Source organism: Taudactylus pleione, unplaced genomic scaffold (assembly GCF_031769625.1).
Source record: "Taudactylus pleione unplaced genomic scaffold, aTauple2 ptg000080l, whole genome shotgun sequence".
Taxonomy (NCBI): Eukaryota; Metazoa; Chordata; class Amphibia; order Anura; family Myobatrachidae; genus Taudactylus; species Taudactylus pleione.
The window spans coordinates 1,291,498-1,319,038 of record NW_028284482.1 but is presented as its reverse complement, the minus strand read 5'-3'; the positions used below and the strand labels follow the sequence as shown (position 1 = coordinate 1,319,038).

Below are 27,541 nucleotides of genomic sequence, written 5' to 3'. Positions count from 1 at the left end.
TTGAAGTCAACTAGGAAGGGTTGTTTCAGATGCCCTAATTGTGTGACATGTCGCTCGATGGTGACGGGTGCGACATTTCCACACCCACATAGTGGCAAACCGATTAAAATCCTGCACAACCTCTATTGCACATTGGACCACGTCATTTATATGATCACATGTCCATGTGGACTTGCATATGTGGGCCTTACTACCCAAAACTTTAGAGAGCGGATGGCGAACCATAGAAGCTCGATACGTACAGCTATTGCATCAGGGACATCTGATAAACCAGTAGCTAGACACTGGCAGAGAAACAATCACCAGCTATCAGCCCTGAGATGTTGATTGGGTCCCTCCTCATCCAAGAGGAGGTGATCGTGAACTTATGCTACACAGACTGGAAGCATGTTGGCTATATAGACTGGATACGATCTCACCTAGGGGACTGAATGAGCATAATGCTCTTCGTTCCTATTTACCACATTGATATTATAGGCTATATTATTGATCCCGTAATAGCTGTTATATGATAAAATTCTCCAAGGAATTTCTTTAATAGTTCTTGAAACAATTGTTTTTCTTTAATTGATTTTTTTTGGGCTAATACAGTACTCCACTAAATGTATTTTATATGTGTAGGTTTTTTCCTTCACATAGTTAAATCCTTTTATATCTATAAATGTTAGTTTGTTGTTTAAATTGTATTACTTGTTTATTGTCTATTAGATACTTGATATGTACTACAAGGGTCCTGACGCCCGCTTATCCCTGGAATTGCTGTTCTTTATAGCTATTTTTTGATATTTATCCTGATTATGTACGATACACTATGTATTATGTATGCCTCCATGGGCGTTTTTTATTGATATTCTGCCCTAGTTGTTAGCAATTGGATAGCCTTGTGGGCGTGGCTAGTAGCTGCCCTATGTTGTAGCCTGTGAACTACATGTAATCCGACTTGCCCCTATGTACGCTGATCACCTGATCGGAAGCAGTGTGACTTCCGGGTGATGCGTTCCACCGCGTATGGATTAATCCAGCGTCGTTTGCTATCACATGACCGGAAGTGAAGTGGCTTCCGGGTGATGCGTTCCACCGGGTGGAACGCACGCGGTCTGTGAGCGGCAAGAGCACCATGAGGACAGCATTTAAGGGCCAGGTGGGCGCCAGGTAAGTAGGATCTTACCCTAAGGGGAGCTATACTCGGTTGCCACTATGCAAGTGAAGGCTTGATTGCTTGAAAAAGGTCCGTTAGGGGACCGAAACGTCGCTGCCTGTATGTAAGCCTATGATTTTTTTTATTTGAATAAATAAGCTGCATTTATACTGGTGAGTGCCATCATCTTCAACTTTATTTATATATATATATATATATATATATATATATATATATATATATATATATATATATATAAATATAATTTTTTTTCTCTCTCTCTACGGGGCCTGTGTATCAATCCGATATTTACATAAAATGTAGCAGAAACTACACCTACAGATGTGTCCTCATACATCTAGTCTCCTTGCGCGTTGAACAGCCCTTCTAATCACGCCGTGGCGTGACTTGGTAGTGCCAAGCGTCTTTCGTGCGACTTTTTACCTTCAAATGCGTCTTATTCACACAGTGATGCGAATAGGACGCACAAGCAGCTTCTGCTGGTTAAAATATGCAGCATGCCTATGTTCTCTGTGTGTCTACAGGTGTATCTGCATGCTATGTTAGTGTTACAGCCGCTGACGCTGCAACATAGCATTTCACATGCAGGTACACGCTACCGAGGCGCTCAGAGCTCCCACGTTGTGTGGCACGACTTGTAGCACATGAAGGATAGATGTATATGGACATATCTGTATGTACTAAAAGCACAATGCAGGAGATTTCGCAGAAATCTGCAGGAAAGTGCTAATTAGCGCTGCAGATTGCAGCCCCGGTTATTAACAATGGGGACTATGATCTGACCCCTATGTTCTAAACTCCAAAAAGCAAAGCTTTTCAGAGTTTAGCCCCGGTAGTTTACACCATCTTCAGATGGTGTAAACTACTGTAAGCCTATAGGGGGTTCCAGGGGCAGGAGAGAGATCTTTCGATCTCTCCGCCGCAGCCCCCGGCCAGTTCCAGAAGCTGATACTGTGCACATGCGCAGTGTCAGCTTACCCCAGGGAAGTCTTTCACTTCTGTGAAAGATTTCTCCTAAATGCCGGGGATATAACTCGCAGGGACAGCGGTTGCGATGAGCTCCCCTTTGTACATAGCCAGGATGTCTTGGTTAGGGCGCCGAAAGCACAAACTTTTTGCACATTTCTGCTTGCCACCTCCGGAAAGTGACAGAAGAAATGTGTCCTCCTGTGGCAATTGCACCCGAATGGAGCAACAATTGAATTGCTCAGTTGGGCGCACACTAGTAACAGGCGCCGGGTAAAACAATTGAATTTCCCCCTTTTGAGTTTAAAGACACTTGCCTAATGAATATAAAGTCAGTTTTAACTTAAATATATTTAAGTATTGATACAAGTGTTTGGATTTCTCCCCAAACATGTTTGAGGTTATTGTTGACCTATAATGTATGTGTAAACATGTATGTAATTGAGTAGTTTTCATGTTTATAGTATAATTGGTCAGTATTACTGTGGTAGGAGTGCTACTATACCTCATGGTGAAGAAATCTGCTTTTAGTAAATGTTATGACATACAACTATATCCTATTTATTGTGTGTGGATGGATGAGGCCAGATTGAATTTGTGGCTTTTCACAGCTTTGTGTTCTTTCAAGAGACATTGCTTTGGCAGTGCAACATTGCTAGCATCATAAAATGACCTATCCCATGTGTTCTGTTTGTTTTTTTGCTCCGCTGTCATCCAGGGACTGTTAAACACAAGCTTTTATAAGTGCTCCTAATTGCATGTTTGGGGTCTTTATTAAGAGAGAGATTTATTCATTATTTTTCTGTCTTGAGCAAGGCCATATTTTGAGCACCCTAGTATGTCCACCACCTTAGTGTGTCATCTCAGAGACAAAGCATGCTCATTTATGTGTTTTAGTATGGTCCATTTTATATCATTGCGAGCAATTAAATGGTCTTATATTTAACCATATGCAGCTTCACTATTGAGTATGCATTACATTTTTTTGGCACATTGTAATTTAATTTTTGTTTACAAATCCCCTACAGCCAAAAAGGAATAAGACTCACAGTGGTGTTAAGAGCCACCGATAGAACACATGAACACGTTTTCGGAAACTTACCCCATTTGTATGTGTTACACTAAAGTAAACTATAGTAAAACCATTCACGTTTTGCTAAAAGAAGGAGCTTCTCTCTGTAAGCGGAGCAGGATGACAAACTTTACCCCTGTCTCTGAACCTTGTTGTTTTTATTAGTTTTTGTTTAATCTTCCCTTTGATTTGCTGTAATGATTTTGCTGCTTGTAATCCCATTTCAAGAGAATCCTTTGCTAATCTGTGCTTTGCATTGGCTTTCTGCTTTGTGTCTGTCTGTCTTGTCTGGCTTCTGTTTGTTATGCCCACCCCAACCCTGCTTTTTTTTTCTCTCTGTTCTATGTTCATTTCTTACCCTTCCCTACCCTTGCTTGTACCTGCGGTGACTTTGATTGATTGCAATACAATCAAAACAAACAAAAAAAACACATTTAAATAAAAAAAAAAAAAAAAAAATCAAAATTACCCGGGTTCGTGATTTGGCCTCCTGCGCACACCCTGTGTCTCTCCCGCAACGTCTTCTGACTGATGGCTTCCCGTCTCGCGTGGTTCCGCTGTGGTTGCGTGAACACACAGTTCACCCAAATATGGCCTTCTTGCTGATAGGTACCACTTCTGTGAAAAGTGCTTCAACGAGATCCAAGGAGAGAGTGTGTCTCTAGGTGACGATCCCACCCAACCACAAACGTGAGTAGCATTTTACTTTTTTAATATGTTTGTAAATATGTTTACAGTTGCATATACAAATGAACTCGTTAGACTGAACACCTGTGATTAGAAACTTTATCATTTGGTTTTGAATTTGTGATTTATTAGCAATGAAAGTTAATAATTGGTAAACCCAAAATAAGCTCAAATCATTGGACTGTCTAAATGATGAGTCCTATTAACCACCCTAGAAGCAAAAACTCATGAGAAGTAACGCTTAAAAACAAGATTATCGTTTGCTAATGCAAATTATGAATCTAGCAAAAGGTGTTTGTGTGACATTTGTTATAACATACGATAATACATATTGTAAGACATTAATACTGCAATGTATGCAGTATGTCTCATACTTAATTACTTTGAACATATTGTGACTGTCAGTCTGTATTGTGCAGCATCATCTAAAAGGACACCTCACTTGCAGCCCAGTCACAAGAATATTAGGTTTGTTTAAAAGTTAGTTTATACCCCTCTTCATCCCCTCACCTCCCTTCCCATATTAGTCTATTAATGCTCATTCAAATACCAATTAAGTTTGCGAAGTCAAACATTTTATCACATTGGGTAATTTTAATTCTCTTGGTCTGTGTTTGTCTTTTGTACTCCTTGCCTAAATGTAAATTTACTGATGTGGCTTTTGGTTAATTTATTTCAGGACAATAAGCAAAGAGCAGTTTTCTAAACGAAAGAATGACACTCTGGATCCTGAACAGTACGTCATTTCATTACTTTACCAATATTTTAATTGTAGGTGTTCAACTAAATTTGGTTCATTGCAATTTTATAAATAGAACATGTTTGAAATTGCCATGTTTACTACATAGTCCAGAGGTTCCCAAACGTGGTCCTGACGGCTCCCCAACAGCTCAGGTTTTAGAGATATCCATAGTTGAGCACAGGTGATTAAATCAAATTGATTGAAGTACTAATTAAGTCACCTGTGCTCAATTAAGGATATCTCTAAAACATGAACTGTTTGGGAGCCTTGAGGACCGTGATTGGGAACCTCTGTCATAGTCATTATCATGCTGCAGTAATGCTGCATACACACTGTCAGCTTTTGTGTCGGATATGAACGATAACGATTGTAAAAATCGTTCATATCTGACATGTGGGGCATGCACCGAAGAAACGATACGCATTCCCGCATGTCGGATAACGATCTCTGAAATGTGATGTTTGCAGTCAGATTTTAACGATTTCATTCATTTTAATACTGTCAGAATTCGTTCAATCATTCGTTGATGAAATTATTCAAATCGTTCATTTGTACATCGTTCATCTGACAAATCTGACCGTGTGTATGCACCATTAGCCTTTTGTTGACTAATATTAAATTTGTTGTTACAAACAAATCAAGAACCATATATTGGTATGAGAAACTAACATAAGATTTGGAAATATGTCTTGTGAAGCCAGAGTATAATTATGAGCATCATTTTAGGTATGTGGAGTGCTTGGACTGTGGTCGGAAAATGCACCAAATTTGTGTACTGCACAATGAAACCATCTGGCCAACAGGGTGAGTACTTTTTTCCTTTCATGTGCAATTCCTTCACGTGCTCTTCACCTGGTTTAAAGGTCAGCCCATGGCGTTTAGCAGAGCTGACAAGTTTGAATGGGGTACAGAGGAGCTCGGTACTTAAAGAAAATCTGATTGTCTAAACGTCTTCCCCCTCTATAATCCCCTAGCTGGGAATGTCATCAACTTTTTCTAGGAGCCAAAGAAATAGAGCATTTTCCTGTGATGCTGCTTAGGGCAAGCTGGTATTGTTCATTATTACTCTTATATATTGTTTGTCTTCATTCATTACTTTCACTCTCCTTTCTCAGCTCTGCTCTGACCTATGTGTGACTGTCAGCTTATATTGCAAAACATTGGGCTATATTGGCACACCTTAAAGCTACTTTCATTCGAGAGGGAAACTGGTCACTTCTATTGCATCTACAGATGTGTCCTCATACACCTAGTGTCTCTACGCCATACTGCGAAAGACCTCTAGCTTGACTAAGCCACTCCAGGAGGTGCAGTGTACCATCTTTTTCTTTAAATTTTGCGTCTTTTTCTTAAACATTGAGGCTGGGCTGTGACTTTAACCACACAAGTATTTGTTTTAAACATGTACAAAGTCACAGGTGATGCACAATGGAACCTGATTTGAGAAAAAGCAGCTGCATAGTAGCGCTTTGTATACAGATTCAGACTCCGTTGCACATTAAATTCATCACTGTAATCTAGAAACGTAGTTTGTTGCTTACAGTTTTATATATGTGAAAAAAACGCACATTTTGAGCTAGAAAGACGCATGGCCCGGGCCCTGGCACACCTGGAGCGACTGTTTGGCGCAACTGAAGCCACAGTCCTTGAGGACACATCTGTTGGTTTCACAACCAGTGTTGCTGCTACTTCTATGCAGACTCCTCTTCCCTGTAGTGGAGTCAGAAGAGCTTTGCAGAGTTGTCTTCCATGGGACTAGAACTCAGTAGAGCCTTAGTTGACAGTAATATGGGTCTTGTGAGCGGCAGTCAAAGTATTTAATTTTTCTTATCTCCAGTATAAGTTTTTATGTGTTTTTTTTTTTTCTACTTCAGGGTCCATAGGGGGTCCACAGGGTTGACCTTGGGGTATAGCTGGATCTGGATCCACGGGCACCACGCAGTTAAAGCTTTGCTGCTCCCAGGATGCACTTGGGTCCGTCCTCCTCTATACCCCGCCCCGGCCACAGGCACCTCAGTTTTAGTTGGTGCCCGGCCGGAGTCGGGTCACCCTGTCGCAGTGGGGCTGCAGGAGCAGCCCCTAAGCTTTATTTTAAAAGAGAAATTTTTTATTTTTTTTTTCTACTTTTTTTACACTGTTAGAGCGGCAGCATCAGACTGTCCTTTAGGACGTCCACGCTGCCGCTCCTTCTCCCCGCTGGCGCCGCGACGCCAGTACAGCTCTGGGGATCGCGGCGGGACCCCAGAGCCTGTACTAGCCGGGCTCTGGGGACTCCCTTGACTGCTGCCGGACGCGACGGGGATCAGGTAAGCCGCGAGTCGCCGCCTGCGGCGGCCCGCGGATACTTCAATGCAGTCAGGAGCCTCCGGTCTCTGGGGACAGACCGGAGGCGCTAGCGGCGGCGGCGGGCTCCCCCTCAATTGAGGAATACCCCGCGTGTACGCTAGACCACCAGGGTATCAGGCTGGTAGCGGGACCGGCAACCCGGGGGTTAATTGCTAGCCAGGGGAGGCAGCCTTCCCTGTCTAGCGGCTCCTCCCCTCAGCTCAGCGCGCCTTTCAACTAGGAGTCTGGCGTCGCTGAGCTGCTCTTATCTCTCGGCCACTCCTCCTCTGAGGTCTCCGGCGGCCATCTTTACTGGCACATCGCAGACTCCCAGGCGGTATCAAGTGGACCGGTCCCCCTGTGTACCTCTCCCCTGCTAAAGGACAGTGTACACAGCGCTATAGCCCTCCCAGACACTGAATCTGGGCGGTTGATTGTAGCGGAAGGTGCAGTGAGTATAACTTTTCTGCATTGTATGTGACTATTGCTAGTGCTGCCTGTCTGTGACTTATTCTCCTTACTGTCAGCTTATAACTATCCCTTTCCTTCTCCTACGGCCCGGCAGGTGTGTGGGGGAAGGGCGTTTTTCTGAGACCCTCACTTATATAAAACACGTATTTGTGGGGTCAGTCACATACTGTTGTGTGCTACACAGTACCATATCTGGGCTGTTGTGTCGCATACTGGTGAGTGCGCGGGTGTTAAAACCGTAATTCCTCTGGTGATACCTGTTTCTTGTGATGTACGGTATCATGTCTGATGAGGAGACTGAGCGCTCTGTGGCTCCTGTGCTATTTTCCTGCAGACGCTGTGCTGCTGGAGTTGATGGGGAGGACTTATCTCAGGATGGTCTGTGCGGGCGGTGCCAGCTGGTACCGGGCCCCTCCAACCCCCCTGTATCACAGGACCCTCCTTGGGCGATGTTTTCACAGGTGCTGGCGTCTATTGCGGACCGGTTATCGGTCCCATCAGCGGTCCCTTCTAGGGCGTTACCGCAGCCCACCATCCCCCATTCCCCGAGGGTTCCACAAATGTTGCGGTCTTCCCCCGGGGCCCAGACTGTGGGTCCTTACTCGGGACTGCCTGTGTATGTGCAGTCTTCCCCAGGGACGCGTCAGTCTGTAGTGCCTTTGCAGAGTTTTGCTCCGACGACTCCTCCGCCTTGGGTGGATGTTCTATCCAGCTCCGTACAGAGTCTGGCGGCTTCATCCTCGGCGTTTCAGTCCATGTTGCAAGGTGATGTGCCACCAAGGGTGTCTAAACGTCCGGTTGTGAGTTCACTAGCTGCGCAGTTGTCGGACTCGGAAGTGTCCTCAGATGATGGAGAAATCCATGAGGACTCTGACTCTGATGTCATGGGGCAGGAGGTGGAAGCTAAGTCCTCCATTAATGTTCCAGCCTTAGTTAGGGCGGTGCGGGCTATCCTACATGTTGAGGATGATGCGCCGGCTCCTAGGTCGAAGTTTCCTAATTTTAAAAAGACCAAGGTGACCTCAACTGTGTTCCCCCTGTCTGATCAATTATCTGATCATATGGCGGCGGCCTGGCAATTACCTAGTAAGAGGTTCCATCCACAGAAGAGGTTGGCGGCGAACTATCCTTTTCCTGAAGCTCATTGCAGGAAATGGGAAACTCCGCCGGCGGTGGATTCCCACGTTACCCGCTTGATCAAAAGCGCGACGCTGCCATTGCCGTCTATCTCCTCTTTGAAGGATCCCACGGACAGGAAGGTGGAGACTTGTTTAAAGTCCATTTATTCTCTTTCCGGGGCGGTGGCTCGCCCGTCCATGGCTATCTCCTGGGTGGCTAAAGCCATTGAGGCATGGGCCAATGCCTTGGAGGATACCTTTCCTGATGAGGCTCCGGATATCCAGAGAGCGTTAGTGGGACAGATGCGGGATGCAGCTTCCTATATTGGGGAAGCGTCTTTGGATGCCAGCCTGCTCACTTCTAGGGTGTCGGCGGCAGCGGTGTCTGCTCGGCGCTCCCTGTGGCTGAGGTCCTGGAGGGCTGATGCAGATTCAAAAAAGGGTCTGGAGGCCTTGCCTTTTAATGGTGATCTACTATTTGGTCTGGATTTGGACAGAATAGTGGATACTTTGGCTAAGTCCAAGTCGGCTTTTCTCCCTTCGGCCTCTGCGCCGGCTAAAGTGAGGAGCTCTGCCTTTCGGGTTCAGGGTAAGGCCAAGGGCCAGTCCTTCCCGAGACATTCGGCGACCAAGGCCGCACCCAAGCCCAAGAAGCAGGCATGGAGTGCTCGGCGCCCTTCTTCCAAGCAGGAGGATAAGCCTGCTGCCTGATGGGACGGGCCTCTCTCTGGGGGACCCCAGAGTGGGAGGCCGACTTCTCCAATTCGCCCAGTGTTGGCACAATACCACCACGGATGCCTGGGTTCGAGAAGTAGTCTCTCAGGGGTACGCCCTGTCTTTTCGGTTCAGGCCGCCCCACCAGTTTTTCTGTACGAGTCCTTCTCTGGACAAGACCAAAGCTGGTCAGATTCAGGTAGCTATAGAATCCTTGCTACAAGCAGGGGTCATTGTTCCCGTTCCGCAGTCTCAGCGCGGGACGGGGTACTATTCTACTCTGTTTCTGGTACAGAAACCCAATGGTTCTCATCGCCCTATCCTGAATTTGAAGTCTCTGAACAGATACCTCAGAGTTCCCAGGTTCAGGATGGAAACGTTACGTTCCATCATTCTGGCGATGGAACCCGGGGATTATATGGTCTCCCTCGATATCCAGGACGCCTATCTCCATGTGCCCATAGCACCGGCACATCAGCGGTATCTGAGGTTTGCTATCCTGAACCATCACTACCAATTTCGGGCGTTGCCTTTTGGCCTTTCCACGGCTCCGAGGGTGTTCACCAAGGTGATGGCGGTTATGGCTGCCCACCTTCGGGGTCAGGGTCTACGTCTGTTGCCGTACCTGGACGATCTTCTGCTGCTGGCGAGCTCCCCGGAGGTGCTTCTTCGACATCTCCACCTGACCATTGCTTGTCTTCAAGCACACGGGTGGTTGATAAACTGGAAGAAGTCCTCCCTGATTCCATCACAGCGGATGGTTCATTTGGGAGCCCTGCTGGATTCTCGTCAGCAGCGGATTTTCCTGACTCCAGAGAAGGTCTCCTCCCTGCAGCTGCGGATACACAGTTTCCTGAGCAGTTGCCGCCTGTCGGTCCATTCAGCTATGAGAGTTCTGGGGTCCATGGTGTCGACATTCGACATGGTGGAATTTGCCCAGTTCCATTCCCGGCCCCTGCAGGGGCTGATTCTATCGGAATGGAACGGGTTACCTCACCGGATCCGCTCTCAGATGCTGGTGTTGTCCGCGGAGGTTCGGCAGTCTTTGGCTTGGTGGCTTCAGACGGTGCATCTGGTCGAGGGGCGCCCCTTTTGGATCCCGGACTGGGTCCTGCTCACGACGGATGCCAGTCTTCGGGGTTGGGGGGCAGTGACCGGCTCATTATCGCTTCAGGGTCGTTGGTCCGCGGAAGAAGCACTTCTCCCCATCAACATCCTGGAACTGCGGGCTGTGTACAGGGCCCTGCAGTCGTCCGGCCCCGCTCTTCACGGAAGGGCGGTTCAGGTGCAGTCCGACAACGCCACCACGGTGGCGTACATCAACCACCAAGGGGGAACTCGCAGTCGGGCAGCAATGTCGGAGGTGTCTCGCATTCTTGCTTGGGCGGAGTGTCACGTTCCAGCGATCTCGGCAGTCTTCATTCCCGGAGTCCTCAATTGGGAGGCGGACTTCCTCAGCCGTCACGATGTGCATCCCGGGGAATGGTCGCTTCACCCAGAGGTGTTTCAGCTACTCGTGGACAGGTGGGGGCTGCCGGAGCTGGACTTGATGGCCTCCCGTCACAATCACAAGTTGCCCGTTTACGGGTCAAGGACAAGAGACGCAGGCGCCTGTCTGGTAGACGCTCTGTCGGTGAAATGGACGTTTCACCTGGCGTATCTGTTTCCTCCGATATCCTTACTTCCTCGGGTTCTGCGGAAATTCAAGCAGGACGGCGGCACGCTCGTGCTGGTGGCTCCGGCGTGGCCCAGACGTCCTTGGTACTCCGATCTGAGGTGCCTCTCCATCGACGCTCCGTACCTTCTTCCTCAGCGTCGGGACCTGTTGTCTCAGGGGCCCTGCCTTTACCCGGATCTGGGTCGGCTGTCTTTGACGGCGTGGCTCTTGAGACAGCCGTCTTGAGGTCTAGGGGTTTCTCCAGTTCAGTGATTGGTACCATGCTTAGGGCACGCAAGCCTGCTTCCGCGCGGATTTACCACAGGGTGTGGCGCACTTATTTTCAGTGGTGTGAATCCAGAAACTATGATCCGCAGGTGTTCCGGGTTTCCAGAATCTTGGAATTTCTTCAATCGGGTTTGGACCTCGGCTTACGCCTGGCCTCTCTGAAGGTTCATGTGTCTGCTTTGTCTGTGTGGTTTCAGCGACGGATTGCTACACTGCCAGATGTTTACACCTTTTTCCAAGGTGTTCTCAGGATCCAGCCTCCCTTCGTGCCTCCGGTGGCTCCGTGGGACTTGACGGTGGTACTGAGGGTCTTGCAGGGTCCTCCTTTTGAGCCGCTTGAGTCGGTGGAGCTCAAGTGGCTGACGTTTAAGACCATTTTTCTCCTGGCAATTGCTTCGGCCAGGAGGGTTTCAGAATTGGGGGCGCTTTCCTGTCGCCCTCCTTTTCTGATTTTTCACCAGGACAGGGCAGTGCTCCGCACGCGTCCTGAGTTTTTGCCCAAAGTGGTTTCAAAGTTCCACATTAATCAGGAACTTGTTGTGCCAGCTTTTCAGTCACCTGATCTTTCTGCTGGTGAGGCTTCCTTGGATGTGGTCCGGGCACTTAGAATCTATGTGGACCGGACTGCTTCGGTTAGGAAGTCGGATTCTTTGTTTGTCCTCTTCGGTTTTCACAAGAGGGGTTGGCCTGCCAACAAGCAAACGTTAGCCCGTTGGCTTCGTTCAGTTATTTGTGAGGCTTATGCGCAGGAGGGTTTACCTGTGCCAGCCTCTGTTAAGGCTCATTCCACTCGTTCTGTGGGTCCCTCTTGGGCTGCTAGACGTGGCGCCTCCGCTGTTCAGCTGTGTAAGGCGGCTACTTGGTCTTCAATTCAGACGTTTTTGAGGTTTTATGCGTTTGACACCTTCGCCTCTCAGGATGCATCCTTTGGGCGCCGGGTACTCCTTTCAGCACAGGAGCGTCCCCACCCTTAGTTGAACTGCTTTGGGACATCCCCAAGGTCAACCCTGTGGACCCCCTATGGACCCTGAAGTAGAAAACAAGAGATATGGTAAGAACTTACCTTTGTTATCTCTGTTTCTACGAAGTCCATAGGGTCCAAAGGGCGCCCGCCCTGACGCACCTGGCTTCAAATGGGCTGTGTGGCTGGTCACCGGTTTTCCGTCTCCCATTTCTGTGAGTATGGTTTCCTGTGTGTTCCAGTCTTCCTTCTCTCTGTTTAGTCTCCTCCTCCGGCCTTAGCTGCTTACCAACTGAGGTGCCGTTGGCCGGGGCGGGGTATAGAGGAGGACGGACCCAAGTGCATCCTGGGAGCAGCAAAGCTTTAACTGCGTGGTGCCCGTGGATCCAGATCCAGCTATACCCCAAGGTCAACCCTGTGGACCCTATGGACTTCGTAGAAACAGAGATAACAAAGGTAAGTTCTTACCATATCTCTTGTTTTTTCTTTCACTAAATAAGCAATAGATCTGTTAAAAGGTGGTGGAGCTCATGTCTATAACTGAATCTCCTCTTGGAGGGCTTTTTATCCCTTTGTTAAGAGGACATTGAAGCCACAGTGGCCATGACTCCTTTTCGCCTACTTTTAAGGAAGTAATATAGGGTGTTTCATTGAAGCCAGTACTAGAGCCTTTTTTAGTTTGGCGACTTTTGCAATAATATGCTTAGCTTGTAAATCGGCCTATGGTGTTAAGAGGAAAATAACCCGTGTTTCCCTTTTTAATTGTTTTGGTAAAGAACCTGCACAGGTGTGGTGCCCTTAAGTCTTGTTTTTCCATATCTCCATTGGAGAACTGACCTGGGCCCAGACTTCATTTAACCACTTAACTGACTATTCTTTTTTTTTTTTTTTTTTTTTCATCAAAACTGCACAGACTTTATATATATATATATATATATATATATATATATATATATATAGTTTAAAAAGTAGCCCCCACCCTCACCCCAGTGCACAATGGGTACTGTGTCTATGTGTGTGTATATATGTAGGTGTGTGCGTGTATATATAGGGTGAGCGGGTTCGGATTTACTCGGATCTTTAAACGGCATTTTATTGGCTATCGCCTATCATGTGTTTTGGATAGTCAATATAATCCGAATTTGCGGTAAAGTGGCGATAAGAACCGAGTAAATCCGAGCCTGCACATCCTAACAAATTCATTCTTATCAGATGTGATGTTTAAATAAGTGAAACACTCACCCACATACCCCAAGACAGGTGTGCCAGGCTACGTCAGAACCGCTCATCCCCAACTGAAAATGCAAAATGCGCGAACCCGGAAGTGACGTTGTGTCATCCGGCAGCAGGTACCATAGCAACCTGAAATACAATAACATCAATGTGAAATCAGACAGTGGAAAGCACGTTTATGGCTGACCGCAGAGGAAAAAAAAGTTGTGATAAAGGATTATTTAAAAAAAACTCTGTTCATTGTAAAAGAATAATACATTGTTAAAAACCTTCTTTATATAAACAAAACCAATAAAAAAGTACATTCGTAAGTGATATCAAAATACTATGTTAAAAAGGCATAGTATATAAAAATCTTAAATAGACCATATCGAAACACTGCATGTGTTAGACTAGAATGTAAAAGTATTGTGTACTAAAAACATTGAAAATTTTACTGTAGAGCGTATCTACCCCAGTAAACTGTAATCCACACAAAATAGCACAGGACAATGCTGCCATCTGGTGGCTAAGATAAATAACTCTCCCAAAATTTGAGAAAGGGGATACGGTCCCCCGAAACGTCGACCTGTATGTCACAATAAAGTAACCCCAAAGTGGATCTTGTTTCACTTTATACTAAAGTCTCTGAGTGCCGCCTCTATAGACTGTGTATTACTTGTGGGAGGGCACTGAAGTCTGTTGAAGTTTATGGACTGGTGATTGCCGGGCTCTGCTCTGGAGATGTATATACAAACTTCAGAAGAACGGAGGCACTCAAATAGATAGACAATAAGTCAGCAGGTATAATTTCAACGTTTCGATGCTGTTTATTACATAGTCATCAGGGCATGCCCTGTTAAGATATTGGGCCCATTCCCAAGAGATGATATTATGATATGCAAATATTCCAAAATACAGAATATTCCATTCTCCAAAATACCTCCTGGGCCCAAGCATTTTGGATATGGGAGACTCAACCTGTGTGTGTGTGTGTGTGTGTGTGTGTGTATAATTATATATATATATATATATATATATATATATATATATATATATATATATATATATATATAATTATATATATATTATATGATTTACAGATAACTGCCAGCATCTGTAAATCAGAGGCCTAATTAGTCCTATACAATGTGCAAAAGAAGGGTTAACCTGCAACAAAACAAATAATTGGCAGATTGATTGCTTCAATAATTTCACAGCAATATATTGGATAAGGCATTTGTGTTCCATAGAATGTAAGTGTCCCTTGGGTGCTGTAACCTATAGCCAGGGAACTGTTTTGCATCCAATTTCTGGGCAGTTCCATAGAATGGTGTGGCCACCACGTTCACCCAACATGAACCCTGTCATGCATTTATGGGACGTGGTGGAGAGGTCCATTCGCACCCAATATCATGCACCTACATATATCGGGGACCTGTGGGAAGCTATCCAGACAGCATGGATAAACATCTCTGCAGAGGTCTTCCGTCCACCTGTGTATTCAATGGCACATCAAGTTGTTGCCTGACAGCTGCCTTGTCCTCTGTCCATACATTTACAAAGCTCTACAAGTTAAATGGTTTTGCATCCAGAGATGCTGATTTTGGATGAAAAATTTGCAGTCAACATCTTCAGAGTGCTTCCTCCAGTTGCAGCTGCTTTGTTTGATTTGGTTATCTATTGTTGGAGGACTTTGAAAAGTACAAAAGGCAACAAGGGGACAACTTTCTTCCAAGTTAGAGAAATAACTGATGACTTCTTAGCTAGGGGATGCAAAGGGGGAGGAGCTCAGACTTCATTTTACTTTGAATGATTTTTAAAGGCTAATTTTACTTGGGTAGAAAATGTATTTGGGATATTAGACTATAGCAGATCCTATTCCAAAATCATAATCTGAATCAAAAAAATGTAAGCCAAACTTCAATTTTATTTACAATACAGTCACTAAATTGCATGCTCCTCTTCAGCTCTTATCTAATTCATATTCTTTAACTGCAGTTTTGTGTGTGATGGCTGCCTAAAGAAGACTGGTAGGACCAGAAAAGAGAACAAGTTTTCTGCTAAACGTAAGTGATTTGGGGAAGAGTTAGTGTCTAGACTGGCAGTTTGCAGTGCAGGCATTTCATGTTCTAATGACTTTTCCCACAGGTCTCCCAACTACAAGGTTAGGCACCTTTTTGGAGAACCGTGTCAATGACTTCTTGCGCAGACAGGGCAATTCTGAAGCTGGAGAGGTGATAGTACGTGTAGTTCACACATCTGATAAAACGGTGGAAGTCAAACCTGGTATGAAAGCCAAGTAAGTATTGAGCAATGATTTTCACAAAAAATTTCTGTTTTTAGAGGAATTTTCATGTTATGGCTGTTTGTATAACTTCTCACACTGAATAGACCAATGTGCACATAAACAATGGCATCTACTTTGAAGTAGGGATGTCCAACAATATACTCTTATGGAATGTGTTCCTTGGTTTGAAACCTGATTCCAGCATAAATCAAATAAATTTTTTATTTCCTTTTTTTCTTTTTTTTCTTTTTTTTTTTTTTTTTAAGGGTTTGTGCTACAAATTGAATGTAGATTAAATGTTGGCACCTCTATTCTGGCAATCAGTTCCCACAGTAGAATTTATGGGATGCAGCTCTACAACTCTACCTCCAGTTTCTGCATGTCTAGTTTGGGAAACTTTACAGTCTCGGGGAACTTGTGCCATATTCATTTCTCTACCTTCCTATGGGGAACTCTGAAGACAATGGGCGGGTATAGCAGGTGTGGAGGGATTCTGGGCACTTAAAAGTTAATAGAGCTTCCTGCACAGGCTCCTCCCCCTCTATACCCCTGCCTCCTGACCGTTTTTCTTTAGTGCCTCAAGAGTCTGCACACTTTTATAGAGCTGTTCAGCAGCTAAAGTTAAAACTACCTTTACACGGCTCTTCCGTGTACAGCCGCAAGCCTGCTTCTCTGCGGAGCTGCATCGGGGTCCCAGTACTGCCGCCGGAGACAGTTGTCAGGACCGGGCGGCAGGGCTAAGGTAAGAGGGGTTCCTGCTACCTGGTTGGATGCAATCTTGCTTGTCATAGGTGTAGGCGACTGCATGGCTCGCCTTGCCCTCATTGGACCGCCGGGGATAGAGTCTGCGGCTCCTATCGGGCCAAACAGAACGCAGCTATTGCTAGGCACCTGGGAGGTCAGCCTTGGGGAGGGAGCTCTCCCGTTGCTTAACCCCTCTTCTCTTGGCGTTCTTCACTGCTGGACTGGCCTTCGAAGAGCTAATTTCTCCTCCTCCCCACATTGAGCGGCCATCTCCTTCAGAGGCACCAGCGCCTCTGCAGTTAAGTGGTTTGGGCAAATCCTCCTGCCTGTACCTCACAACCTGCTCCTGTGCCGCTATAGTTTAGTGTGTACTCTTAACAATTCTGTGTACATTTTCTGTGTGTTTGCTTTCTCCCTACTGTAACACAATAGTGACTGGCTTCCTCACAAATTCTGTGGGGCATCCATTAGACATTTGTGTGTTGTTTTTTTTACTGTGTGGTGGCTTATTTTTTATACGTTTTGTCACCATGAGCTCTAAGGCTGCTGTCACATCTTCTGGCAATAGATGCAAACGCTGCCAAAAAAGCTTGAGTGGGGCTCCAGACAGCAATGGTTTCTGTGAAGCATGTTTTGCAGAGACTCATGGGGGATAGTCCCTCAGGTTCATCCCCCATCTGAACCAGCTTGACCAAATGCCCTATCTAATGCTAGATGTGAGCGCTGTCTCTGCATAGACAAGCTCCTGCAGCTGCTCCCAGTAATAGAGCCCAGCCACTCTCCAAGGAGCCTGCTTGTGTTTCTAGTTTATCACAGTCTGTACAAGGGGTCAGTACAGGTTTCATCCTTCCTTCTCCGGATGTTCGATCCGACATTCGCACACACTCATAAGTGCCATTTATCTGTCCCAGAGGTGCAGGATTATTTTTATGGTTCTGACTCTTCCTCTGTAGGTGAGTAAGCCTGCCCGCTGGAATCTGATTTTGAAGAATCCTCAGTGGTTGAAGAGGTTTCTGACATTCCTATTAATACGGAAACTTTAATCAGAGTGGTTAAAGCGGTCCTTCAGATTAAGGATCCTGAGGGTATCGCCAAACTGGTGTCCTCTCTTTTCAAGTGCAAAGGAAAAAGGAATTATTTTCTCCTCTTCTGCGCAACTAGAAGATTTATTGTCTGAGGCCTGGGATCATAGTGGTACGACACGTGCAGAACCTTAGATTGACGTCCAGGTACTTTGGTGAAGCGGCTATTGATTTGAGGTGGTTTATCTTCTGCCATCACTTCCCGTCGTACTTTGTGGTTCCGCACATGGCAGGCAGATGCAAAAACCTTAAAAGGCACTGGAGTCTCAAGTGTGACACTGTGTTTGTCCCTGAATTGGAGATCATTGTCCCAGCAGCAGCATCCAAGACCACTTTTTTGCCCTCCCAATAGCCAAAAACGTAGCCTTCCTTTCGGTCCCTTTGTCGGCTGGAAAGGCCAAGATTTGCCCAACCGAGGGGACACGCTGTCTCTTTCCATCCGTCTGCTCAAGTTCAGCAACCAGTGGCTTCTTTCAACAATCTCAACATTGGATCCAGGGGATACACTCTTGCTCTTCGGGTTCCACCTCCCCATCGTTTTTTTTTGTTCCTGGTCTTTCCTCTGATCCGTCAAAAGCAGCCGCTCTTCAGGGGTCCGTTCTTTTCCTTGTTAACGTCAGAAGTCATCGTGCCTGTACCTAATCTTTAACAAAGACCATGGTTTTTACTCAAACCTCTTCCGCTTTCCAAAGCCAGACTGATCTTTCTGTCCCATTTTTGAATCTCAAATCCCTCAATCTCCATCTTCGGGTTCCCACATTCAAGATGTAATCCGTCTGATCAGTTGTTCAATCCTTGGAACCCGGTGACTTCATGGCATCCTTGGATATCAAGGATGCTTATTTACACATGCCAATTTGGTAGGCTCATCAGTCCCTTCACCGTTTTGCTGTGTTAAGTGAACATTTGCAGTTCCAAGCTAAAGTGATGTCCATCATGGCCTATGTCCTTCGACAACAAGGTGTCAGTTTTTCCCTACTTGGACGACGACCTTCTTATGGCCAGAAGTTCAATCAGGAGTTCAATCACTTGTACAACTGCTTCTCCAACAGACAAGGGATTCAAACTATTTCTACATGAAAGTTCTCGGCAAAATGGTGTTGACCTTCGACATGGTGGAGTTTGCTCAGTTTCACACCCAGTGTTTTCAGAGGGACTAGTTGTCCAAATTGAACGGCTCTCCTTTTCAGGTATCCTCACAGTTCATCCATCTGCTCCCAAGACAAGACAGTCCCTTCTGTGGTGGTTGATCAGAGCTCACTTGGACAAGGGCCGTCTTTTTCAAATCTCATCATGGACTGTACTTACCACAGGTGCTAGCCTCCACGGATAGGGCACAAATAACCCTTCACACGACCTTTTGGGGTCGTTGGTCATCTTGGTAGGCACGTGTTCCCATCAATATTCTCGAACTCGGAGCAGTCTATTTATCTCTGGTACAAGCTTTTCACCTTCTTCAGGATCTCCCTGTCAGGATCTAATCAGACAGTGCGACGGCGATCGCTTACATCACCAGGGAGGAATGAAGTGCTCAGGTCACTGGAAGGCAGATTATCTCAGCTGCCAGGATGTCTACTCAGGGGAGTGGTCTCTTCATCCAACGATCTTTCAGCTTCTGGTGAAACGGTGGGGACACCCAGAGATCGGCTTGATGGCCTCAAGGCAGAACTACAACATCAACAAGTATGGTTCTTGCACCAGGGATCCAACGACCTACCTCATAAGTGTCATGTCTGCTCCCGGGAACTTCAGAATGGTATCCCATGGCTTTCATTCCTCAGTCCTTTGCAAGCTACGGGAGGAACGTGTTCTGGCAATCCTGGTAGGGCTCTGTTTTCCTCGTCACTCCTGGTGCACGGATCTTCTTTGAATGTCTGTAGCGCCCCCTTGGCAGCTACCACTGCAACTGACTTTCTCAGGATTACCAAGATTTACAATCTCTGCCCTTGAAGGGGTGAGTTTTGAGACAGCCGTACAGAGGGAGAGAGGATTCCATGGTAAAGACCATGCTGAAGGCCCGGAAGCTGTCATCGGCTAGGATATACCATAGGATTTGGAAAGCTTATATCCTTTGGTGCGAAACAGGCGTTTTCTCCTTCGGTTTTCTGGCTTTCCATGCTTCTGTCTGCCCTTCAGAATTGAAGGTACTGGAATTGTGTTCTTCGACTCAGTTCAGTGAAGGTCCAGGTTTCAGTAGTCTTTCAAAAGAAACTTGTGGTCATTCCTGCGATCCAGACTCTACTACAGGGCGTTTTGCACATTCAGCCCTCCTTGGGACTTGGTTTTAGTTCTTCAGAAGCCTCCTTTTGAACCGCTGGACTCAGTGGACCTGCGATTCTTCACGTGGAAGACCATTTTCTTGCTGGCAATCTCTTCGGCCTGGCCGGTCTCTAAATTATTGGCCTTGTTGCATAGGTCTTTCTTGTTTTTCACAAGGACCGTGTGGTCCTTCGCACCAACTTTGAATTCCTTGCTTAAGGTGGTCTCGAGTTTCACTATATATCGAGAGATTGTGGTCAGCTTTCCCCGTGGTGTTATCAGGCACTTCGGATCCATCTTTGCATACTCTGGATGTGGTTCGTGCTCTTCAAATCTGTTTCTAGTATGAAGACTTTGCGATCTCATGGCGTCCAGACACAAACATCAACTTCCTCATTATTGCACTTGGGATACAGCTGCAGTGGCAGTGGACACACTTACAGCTCAGTGGCAGTTCCAGTTTGCCTGTTTCCGCATTTTCCCCTTCTCCCTCAGGTGCTCAAGAGCATCAAGATGGAGAGGGCCACTGTCATTCTGGTGGCTGTGCTAGACCTGATACTCAGACCTGCGGATTCTCCTCACAGGCTATCCCTGGCCACTGCTTCTCTGACCAGACCTCCTCTTCTACCCCGCCTCACAGCGGCTGCGTTTGACGGCATGGCTGTTGAAACCGCACTGTTGAGACGCAAGGGCATTCCACGAGCGGTTATTCCTACCATGGTTCGGGCTAGGAAACTGACTTCACTATCATCGGATTTGGAAATCCTACGTGGCATGGTGTGAAAGACTGGGTTTTCCTACCTAGTCTTTTCACCTGGGCCATCTCTTGCGGTTTCTACAGTCAGGCTTGTATGTGGGCCTTCGCTTGGTATCTTTGAAGGTCCAGGTCTCTGCCCTGTCCATTTTTTTTTCAACGCAGGTTGGCCTTGTTTCCTGACGTACAGATGGATTTGCAGGGGGTTCTCAGTCTTCAACCTAATTTTGTTCCCCCGACCAGCTCCTTGGGACCTCAACATGATACTTTTTTTTTTTTTCTCCAGTCTGTTTATGAGCCTTTGGAGACTGTAGATTTGAAGTACCTGTCCTGGAAGATTGTGCTTCTGTTGGCCTTGGCTTTGGCTAGGAGAGTTTCGGAGCTTGACGCTTCATTTCGCTCCCCTTACCTGAGTTTCCATGAGGATCACGCAGAGCTTCGTACTCGCTCTGCTTTTTTTTTTTTTACCAAAGGTGGTTTCATCTTTTCGTATCAATCAACCTATTGTGGTTACAGTTTTGGTGGGGGACCAGCCTTCCTTGAATGTGATTCGCGCCTTGCTAATCTGTGAATTGGACTGCTCAATTGCACTAGTCTGATTCTTTGTTCGTCCTCTATGATGTGGTTAAGCGTGAGTGGCCTGCTTCCAAACAGATCCTGGTGCGCTGGATATGTTTTATCAAGTCGTCAGGCCTATTTGGCTGCATCCCGGCTTCTGCCGGTATCCATTTCCACACATTCTATGCGCTGTCTGCCTGTCCTGGGCGGCTGCCAGTGGGGCTTCGGTTTCCCAGCTCTGCCGTGCGGCTATTTGGTCGGGGTCCCACACTTTTGTTCGTTTCTACCGGTTTGACACCTTTGCAGCTTCCGATTCTCAGTTTGGTACGTTTTATAGGTGTTGCAGCACTCTCCCTCACCTTTCTGAGACTGCCATTATTTTAAATCCAAACACTTACATTATGGGAGAGCATGGATAGGAAAATTGAGGCTTGCTTTAAGATTGCTTACACTGCAGCTGCAGCAGATGTCGTCTTAGATCCAGTCTAACTTCTGCTTCAATAAGGCAACAGAGAGGTGGTTGAAACAATTGGCTGAAGGTCTGATTCTTGCCATACCCATTGTTGGAGTGTCTAAATATTGTGGATATCCACTAAGCGCCTGATTATTTGGAGCTAATTAAATATATTCTCATTAAGTAATTTTCTTTGTTGTCAACATACACAGTACAAGTCTCTTCGATATACATAATCATGGCAGTACAGGGAATGACGATGATGATTATCCATTTAGTCGACATAGACTTTCGGACACTTTATGGATCAGTGAACGCCACGCTTCTTTCTCTGACCGCTTCCTTCAGGTCATTTATGGGCATGTTCGTGTCAGCCTTTGTGTCCAGCCAACGAGTTCTTTGGCGTCCTCTTCTTCTAGACCCGCTGACGAATCCAAGCATTAGCGCTGTCTCTAGGGAATTAGCCCGCATGACATGTCCAAAATACGAGAGTCGTTGTTTGGTGATCTTGCCATCTAATGATACTTTTGGTTTGACCCGCTCTAGGATTGCCTTGTTCGTATTCATTGCTGTCCATGGTATGCGCAGCATTCGCCTCCAGCACCACAAATCAAAAGCGTCAATTCTCTTGCGATCTGCCTTCTTGAGTGTCCAGGTTTCGCATGCATACATAAAGATCGGAAAAACAATTGCATTGACCAACCGTGCTTTTGTTGCACTGCTGATATCGTTGCTCTTCCATATCTTCGTCATTCCTAGCATAGCATTGCGGCCAAGTGCAATTCGTCGCTTTATTTCAGTAGATGATTCTCCACTGCGATCAATCTTAGAACCCAGAAAGAGGAAGTCTCGTACCGTTTCGACTTCCTCATCGATTGCAATATGGACTGCATCGTCACTTGCCGTAGTCATTATCTTTGTTTTCTTGATGTTGATGTACAGTCCCATGCTCTAGCTTTCTTCTTTGACTCTTCTGACCAGATATTCTAGGTCTTTTCTACTTTCAGCAAGCAGAGTCGTATCATCGGCATATCGTAGATTGTTGATGTTCCTCCCTCCGATTTTTACTCCAATTGTAGACTCGTCTAAACTGCATCGTCTCATGATCATTTCGGTACAGTACAGGGAATACAAAGTCCAAAATGTAACTGGCAGAAGGACCAGCTAATTGAAAGATTAAAGCAGAGTGAATAGCAGACTATGTAGCCTATTGCACTATACATATTGATTTTTGACCTCCACTGCATCTCGATAAACGCTGAAATGTGTTGTCTCCATTACATTGCTAGGCTAATACTTGGACAATTGAATGAGGATTAAAACTATTGTATGCAGTTTGTGTATATTTCCATCATTAGTCATTCTACATCAAGCATATGTTTCTTGTAGAACATCTCTTTACACTAATCAGACATTGACACATTAAACTATTATAAAATATTCTGTTAATGCTCTCTTGTTGCTTTCAGGTTTGTGGATACAGGAGAGATGGCAGAATCATTTCCATATCGAACAAAAGCTCTTTTTGCATTTGAAGAAGTAGATGGTGTTGAGCTGTGTTTTTTTGGCATGCATGTACAGGAGTATGGCTCGGATTGCCCACCTCCCAATCAGAGGTAAGTGCATTTTTCTTTTGTTTACATGTACCATCTTTTTCACCTGTTGTTACAATTTTTGTATGTTTGTTTTTAGGCGAGTTTACATCTCATATCTCGATAGCGTTCACTTTTTTCGCCCAAAGAGTCTGAGAACAGCTGTGTACCACGAGATTTTAATTGGGTACCTAGAGTACGTCAAGAAACTTGGGTAAGTCCATGATATATGTTGGTCCAAGTGGATTACTTTTTCACAGCATCTTATTTTTCTTCATGGTCAGCCCTGTAAGTTGTCAATAATGGTATGACATTCTATAAATCACTCCTTCCCCTGATTCCCCCACAGGTACACAGCAGGGCATATTTGGGCCTGTCCTCCTAGTGAAGGAGATGACTACATCTTCCACTGTCATCCAATAGACCAGAAAATCCCTAAACCAAAACGTCTACAGGAATGGTACAAGAAGATGTTGGATAAATCAGTGTCAGAGCGTATAATTCATGATTACAAGGTCTGTATGGATTGTTTTTAGCATTTGGTTCTCATGCTCTTCTCTGAATGCCATCTGTAGTTAGGTTTCCATTTACTTGACCATTGTAAGGACTCTTGCAGTTTAAATAACTGTAAATGGTATAGTCTCAAAGTAGGAAACTGACAATTGCTTTCTAAATGTGAGAACAGGTACAGCAAACACAAACCAGTGTGTGAAGGGAACAGTGTTCCCTATCGGATTCACAGAGAAGGATTTAAGTCCAAAAATGGCATAATCTCTTGCGTACTATAGAGGGCACTGAACATCCTAATGCTGTCCCTAAAGGGGACAGTACACTGAAAACAATACACTGAAAACAACTAGCAGTTTGGCGCTAGTGGGAGTAGGCTAATTTAGCCTGTGGATGTCCAAGAAGGTCATAAAATGTCAGCAGTCGAGGAGACTTTAAATCTCCCTAAATTTCTCAAAGCCTATGTTAAGCAATAGTATAAGACCGCTTAAGTAGTATAGTACAGGCAGTTACAGTATGTTAGACATATAATTTTGAGGTTTATTTAAGAGGGTTTTACTGTCATTAAATACAGTTTAAATGATAGAACAGCCATTGTAAAACAATATTTTAATAAAATCTATTAACATTTATATAGCGCACACATATTTTGCAGTGCTTTACAGAGAATATTTAGCCATTCACATCAGTCCGTGCCACAGTGACGCTTACAATTTATATATTTCTACTTCAGGGTCCACAGTGTGACATTAGGGTATAGGTGATACAGAGTCATCCGGGCACCTTACGTAGTAAATTTTTCTCCCAGAATGCACTTGGGTCTCCCTCCATAACCCGGGCCAGGGGCACCTCAGTTTCATTGGGAGGAGTGAGCCCGGCCGGAGTCGGGTCACTGAAAAACGCAGCGGGGCTGTTCCAGCCCCTGAAGATTTTCAAGCAAGAAGTTCTTCATTTCTTCGAAGCAGACAGTCCATGGGGGTCTGCGCTGCCGCTCCGTCACCTCGCCGACGCTGGTACGGATCCGGGGATCTCGGCAGTGCTCTGGGGTCTTGGCTAGCAGGGACCCCCCGGAGGATCTCTAGACTGAAGCCGGGCGCTACGGGGATCGAGATAACAGCGCTTCGCTGCGGGGTGACCCGCTGAGATGCAGTCCTTTTTCCCTCAGGGCTGGGGATGACAGCATGTGGAGCCAGGCACTGAGTCCTGCGCTTCCACTAGACCACCAGGGACAGCGGGCTGTAGTGATATCGGGAATGCTCCAGCATCCCAGGGGTTAAACGCTGGCCAGGGGAGGCTGCCTTCCCTGTTCAACAGCCGTCTCCTCCCCGCTGAACAGAGCGTCTTTCCACCACGGTCTGGCTGGGCTGTGACAGCTCTCCTCCCCCTGGTCTGCCCCCTTAGTGGTCTCCAGCGGCCATTTTCTCCTTGGCTGCGTCACAGATCTCACAGGCGGTGCGGAGCCCGGGTCCCCCTACATACCTCTCCTCAAAAAAGTGTTATCAGTGTATGTAGCACTATATCTTACCAGACGCTAAGTCTGTGAGTTGATTGGTAGTGCCATTAAGTGCAGGTGTTATTTATTCTGCATTGTATGTGACTTTATTCTAGTGCTGTCTGTCTGAGTTTCGCTTCTGTCAGCCATTTTACTTTCCCTGTCTTTTTTTCTCACTGAACCCTGATACGGGTGTTGTTGGGGTGCAGCCTCATAGTTTGTTGTCCTGTGTGGTGTGTACATACAGTATACAAGTATTATCTCCACCAAGTCTGGTAGTGAGGGTGATATGCCCTGCTGTTATGCAAAAAGTGGTCCTTGAGGGGTTATGTTTGAAGTGCTATGCCCCTCCAGGTCCCTCTACAGTCTCAGCCACTCCGCAGGAGCCCCCTTGGGTGTGCTAATGGCCATTGCGGGACGTTTAGCTGTCCCTCCTGTGTTTTCCACGCTGGAGTTCACACAGCAGCAGCTTATGCCCTCTCAGAGCCTGCTTCAGCCGGCTGCACCCATGCAGGTGGTATCTCCCACATGGGTTAATACGATTCCCAATGCGTTGCAGAATATGGCTGAGGAGCGGCAGGAGGAGGCACCCCAGAGTAGACCGGCTAAAAGATTTTTGCTGACGTCTGTCTACTCTGTATGATGACGACAAAATGTCATCTGATGATAGGGTGCTCCCGGATTACTCCGACTTCAAGCCCGCTACACATGAGGTGGAGCCTAGGTCAAAAGTTTATATTCCAGGTCTGATACAAGCTGTCAGGGCAGCCTTGGTCATAGAGGAGGACGAGCCTCCAGCACCTAAGTCCAAATATGCCTTTTTTTTAAGGATGTTAAGATGACCGCGGCCATATTCCCGTTGTCTGACCAACTGGTGGACCACCTGGAGGTGCCATGAAAAACACCTGGAAAGAGATAACAGCCGCAGAAACGTCTGGCTTACGCTTACCCTTTTGCTGAAGACTATTTTACTCAATGGGATACCTCGCCAGCAGTGAATTCTCATGTGACACGCTTTGTTAAAAGCGCGACCCTCCCTATCCCTTCCATGTTGTCTCTGAAGGATACCACAGATAGGACGGTGGAGGTTTACCTGAAATACATTTATTCCCTGTCAGGTGCCATCTGCAGACCGGCCATGGCTATCTGCTGGGTGCCTCGGGCTACGGAATGTTGGGCTAACAGCCTGGAAAACTCCTTGTCTTCGAATGCTACCGGGGAATAGTTGAATCCAGTGGGCGACCTCCGAGATTCAGCTACCTATATTAATGAGGCTGCTTTGGATGCCGGCTTATTGAATGCCAGGATTTTCATTGCGGCTCGCCGCTCCCTTTGGTTTCGCTCTTGGAGGGCAGATGCGGACTCCAAAAAGGGCTTAGAGTGTTTACCTTATAACGGTAGAGTTTTTTTTGCCCTGATTTGGCTAAAATTGTGGATACATTGGCAGCAGCTAAGTCAGCTTGTCTGCCTTCTGCTCCTGCTCCCTCGGACCTATCGGGCCCCAGGTAAGATTAAAACTCAGTCCTTTCCTAGGCCGTCAACCTCCAAGAAAACTTCCAAGCCTAAGAAACAAGTTTGGAGTGCGAGACGTCTAGCTGCCAAGCCTGACGACAAGCCCTCAGTCTGACGGGGCGAGCCTCCCCTTGGGGGATCCCAGGGTGAGAGGCCGACTGCTTCAGTTTGCCCAATAATGGAGTGAGACCACCACAGACACCTGGGTAAGAGAAGTGGTCTCACGGGTATGCCATCTCTTTCCGCAGAAGGCCTCCCCATCAGTTCTTCTGCACAGGCCTCCTGTCCAAGGACAAGGCCTTGGCAATTCAAGAGGCAGTACAATCCTTGCTTCAGGCAGGGGTCTTTGTACCGGTCCCGTTATCCCAGAGGGGAACGGCTTATTCCAGTCTTTTTCTGTTTCAAAAACCGAACGGATCCCACCGACCTATCCTCAATCTGAAGTCCCTGAACAAATTCCTCAGAGTACCTCGGTTTAGGATGGAAACTCTAAGTTCCTTCATACTGGCTATGGAACCTGGGAATTTTATGGTGTCACTGGATATTCAGGATGCATGCCTGCATATTCTGATTGCTTCGGCTCACCAGTGTTTTCTCAGGTTTGCTGTGTCCAACAACATTTCCAGTTTCGGGCTCTGCCATTTGGCCTCTCTACTGCACCTCTGGTGTTTACCAAAATTATGACGGTAATGGCAGCCCATCTGCCTGGGGTCTGCCTGTTACCATACCTGGGCGTCCTCTTACTGTTGGCATGGTCTCCAGAGGTACTTCACCGCCACCTACAGCTGACTATATCTGTACTTCAGTGATTGATCAATTGGAAGAAGTCCTCCCTGAACCCATCTCAAAGGATGATCCATCTGGGAGCTCTGGAGAGGATTTTTCTGACCACAGAAAAGATCTCCACTTTGCAGATGGGTGTACA

The 27,541-nt window shown here is 46.3% G+C and overlaps 1 protein-coding gene across 4 annotated transcripts in view; it reads left to right on the top strand.

Moving 5' to 3' along the window:
• Positions 1-27,541, top strand: part of EP300 (EP300 lysine acetyltransferase) — a 147,925-nt gene that overhangs the window by 108,791 nt on the left and 11,593 nt on the right. For 2 of the 4 annotated variants that reach the window (XM_088468008.1, XM_088468007.1), the window contains exons 20-27: positions 3,807-3,887; positions 4,564-4,620; positions 5,353-5,430; positions 15,374-15,441; positions 15,524-15,674; positions 22,983-23,129; positions 23,206-23,319; positions 23,455-23,620. In XM_088468008.1, the coding sequence (XP_088324134.1) occupies positions 3,807-3,887; positions 4,564-4,620; positions 5,353-5,430; positions 15,374-15,441; positions 15,524-15,674; positions 22,983-23,129; positions 23,206-23,319; positions 23,455-23,620 (862 nt within the window). Of the gene's footprint in view, positions 1-3,776; positions 3,888-4,563; positions 4,621-5,352; positions 5,431-15,373; positions 15,442-15,523; positions 15,675-22,982; positions 23,130-23,205; positions 23,320-23,454; positions 23,621-27,541 lie in introns of all 4 variants that reach the window. The other 2 variants (XM_088468006.1, XM_088468005.1) reach the window with 1 other exon arrangement.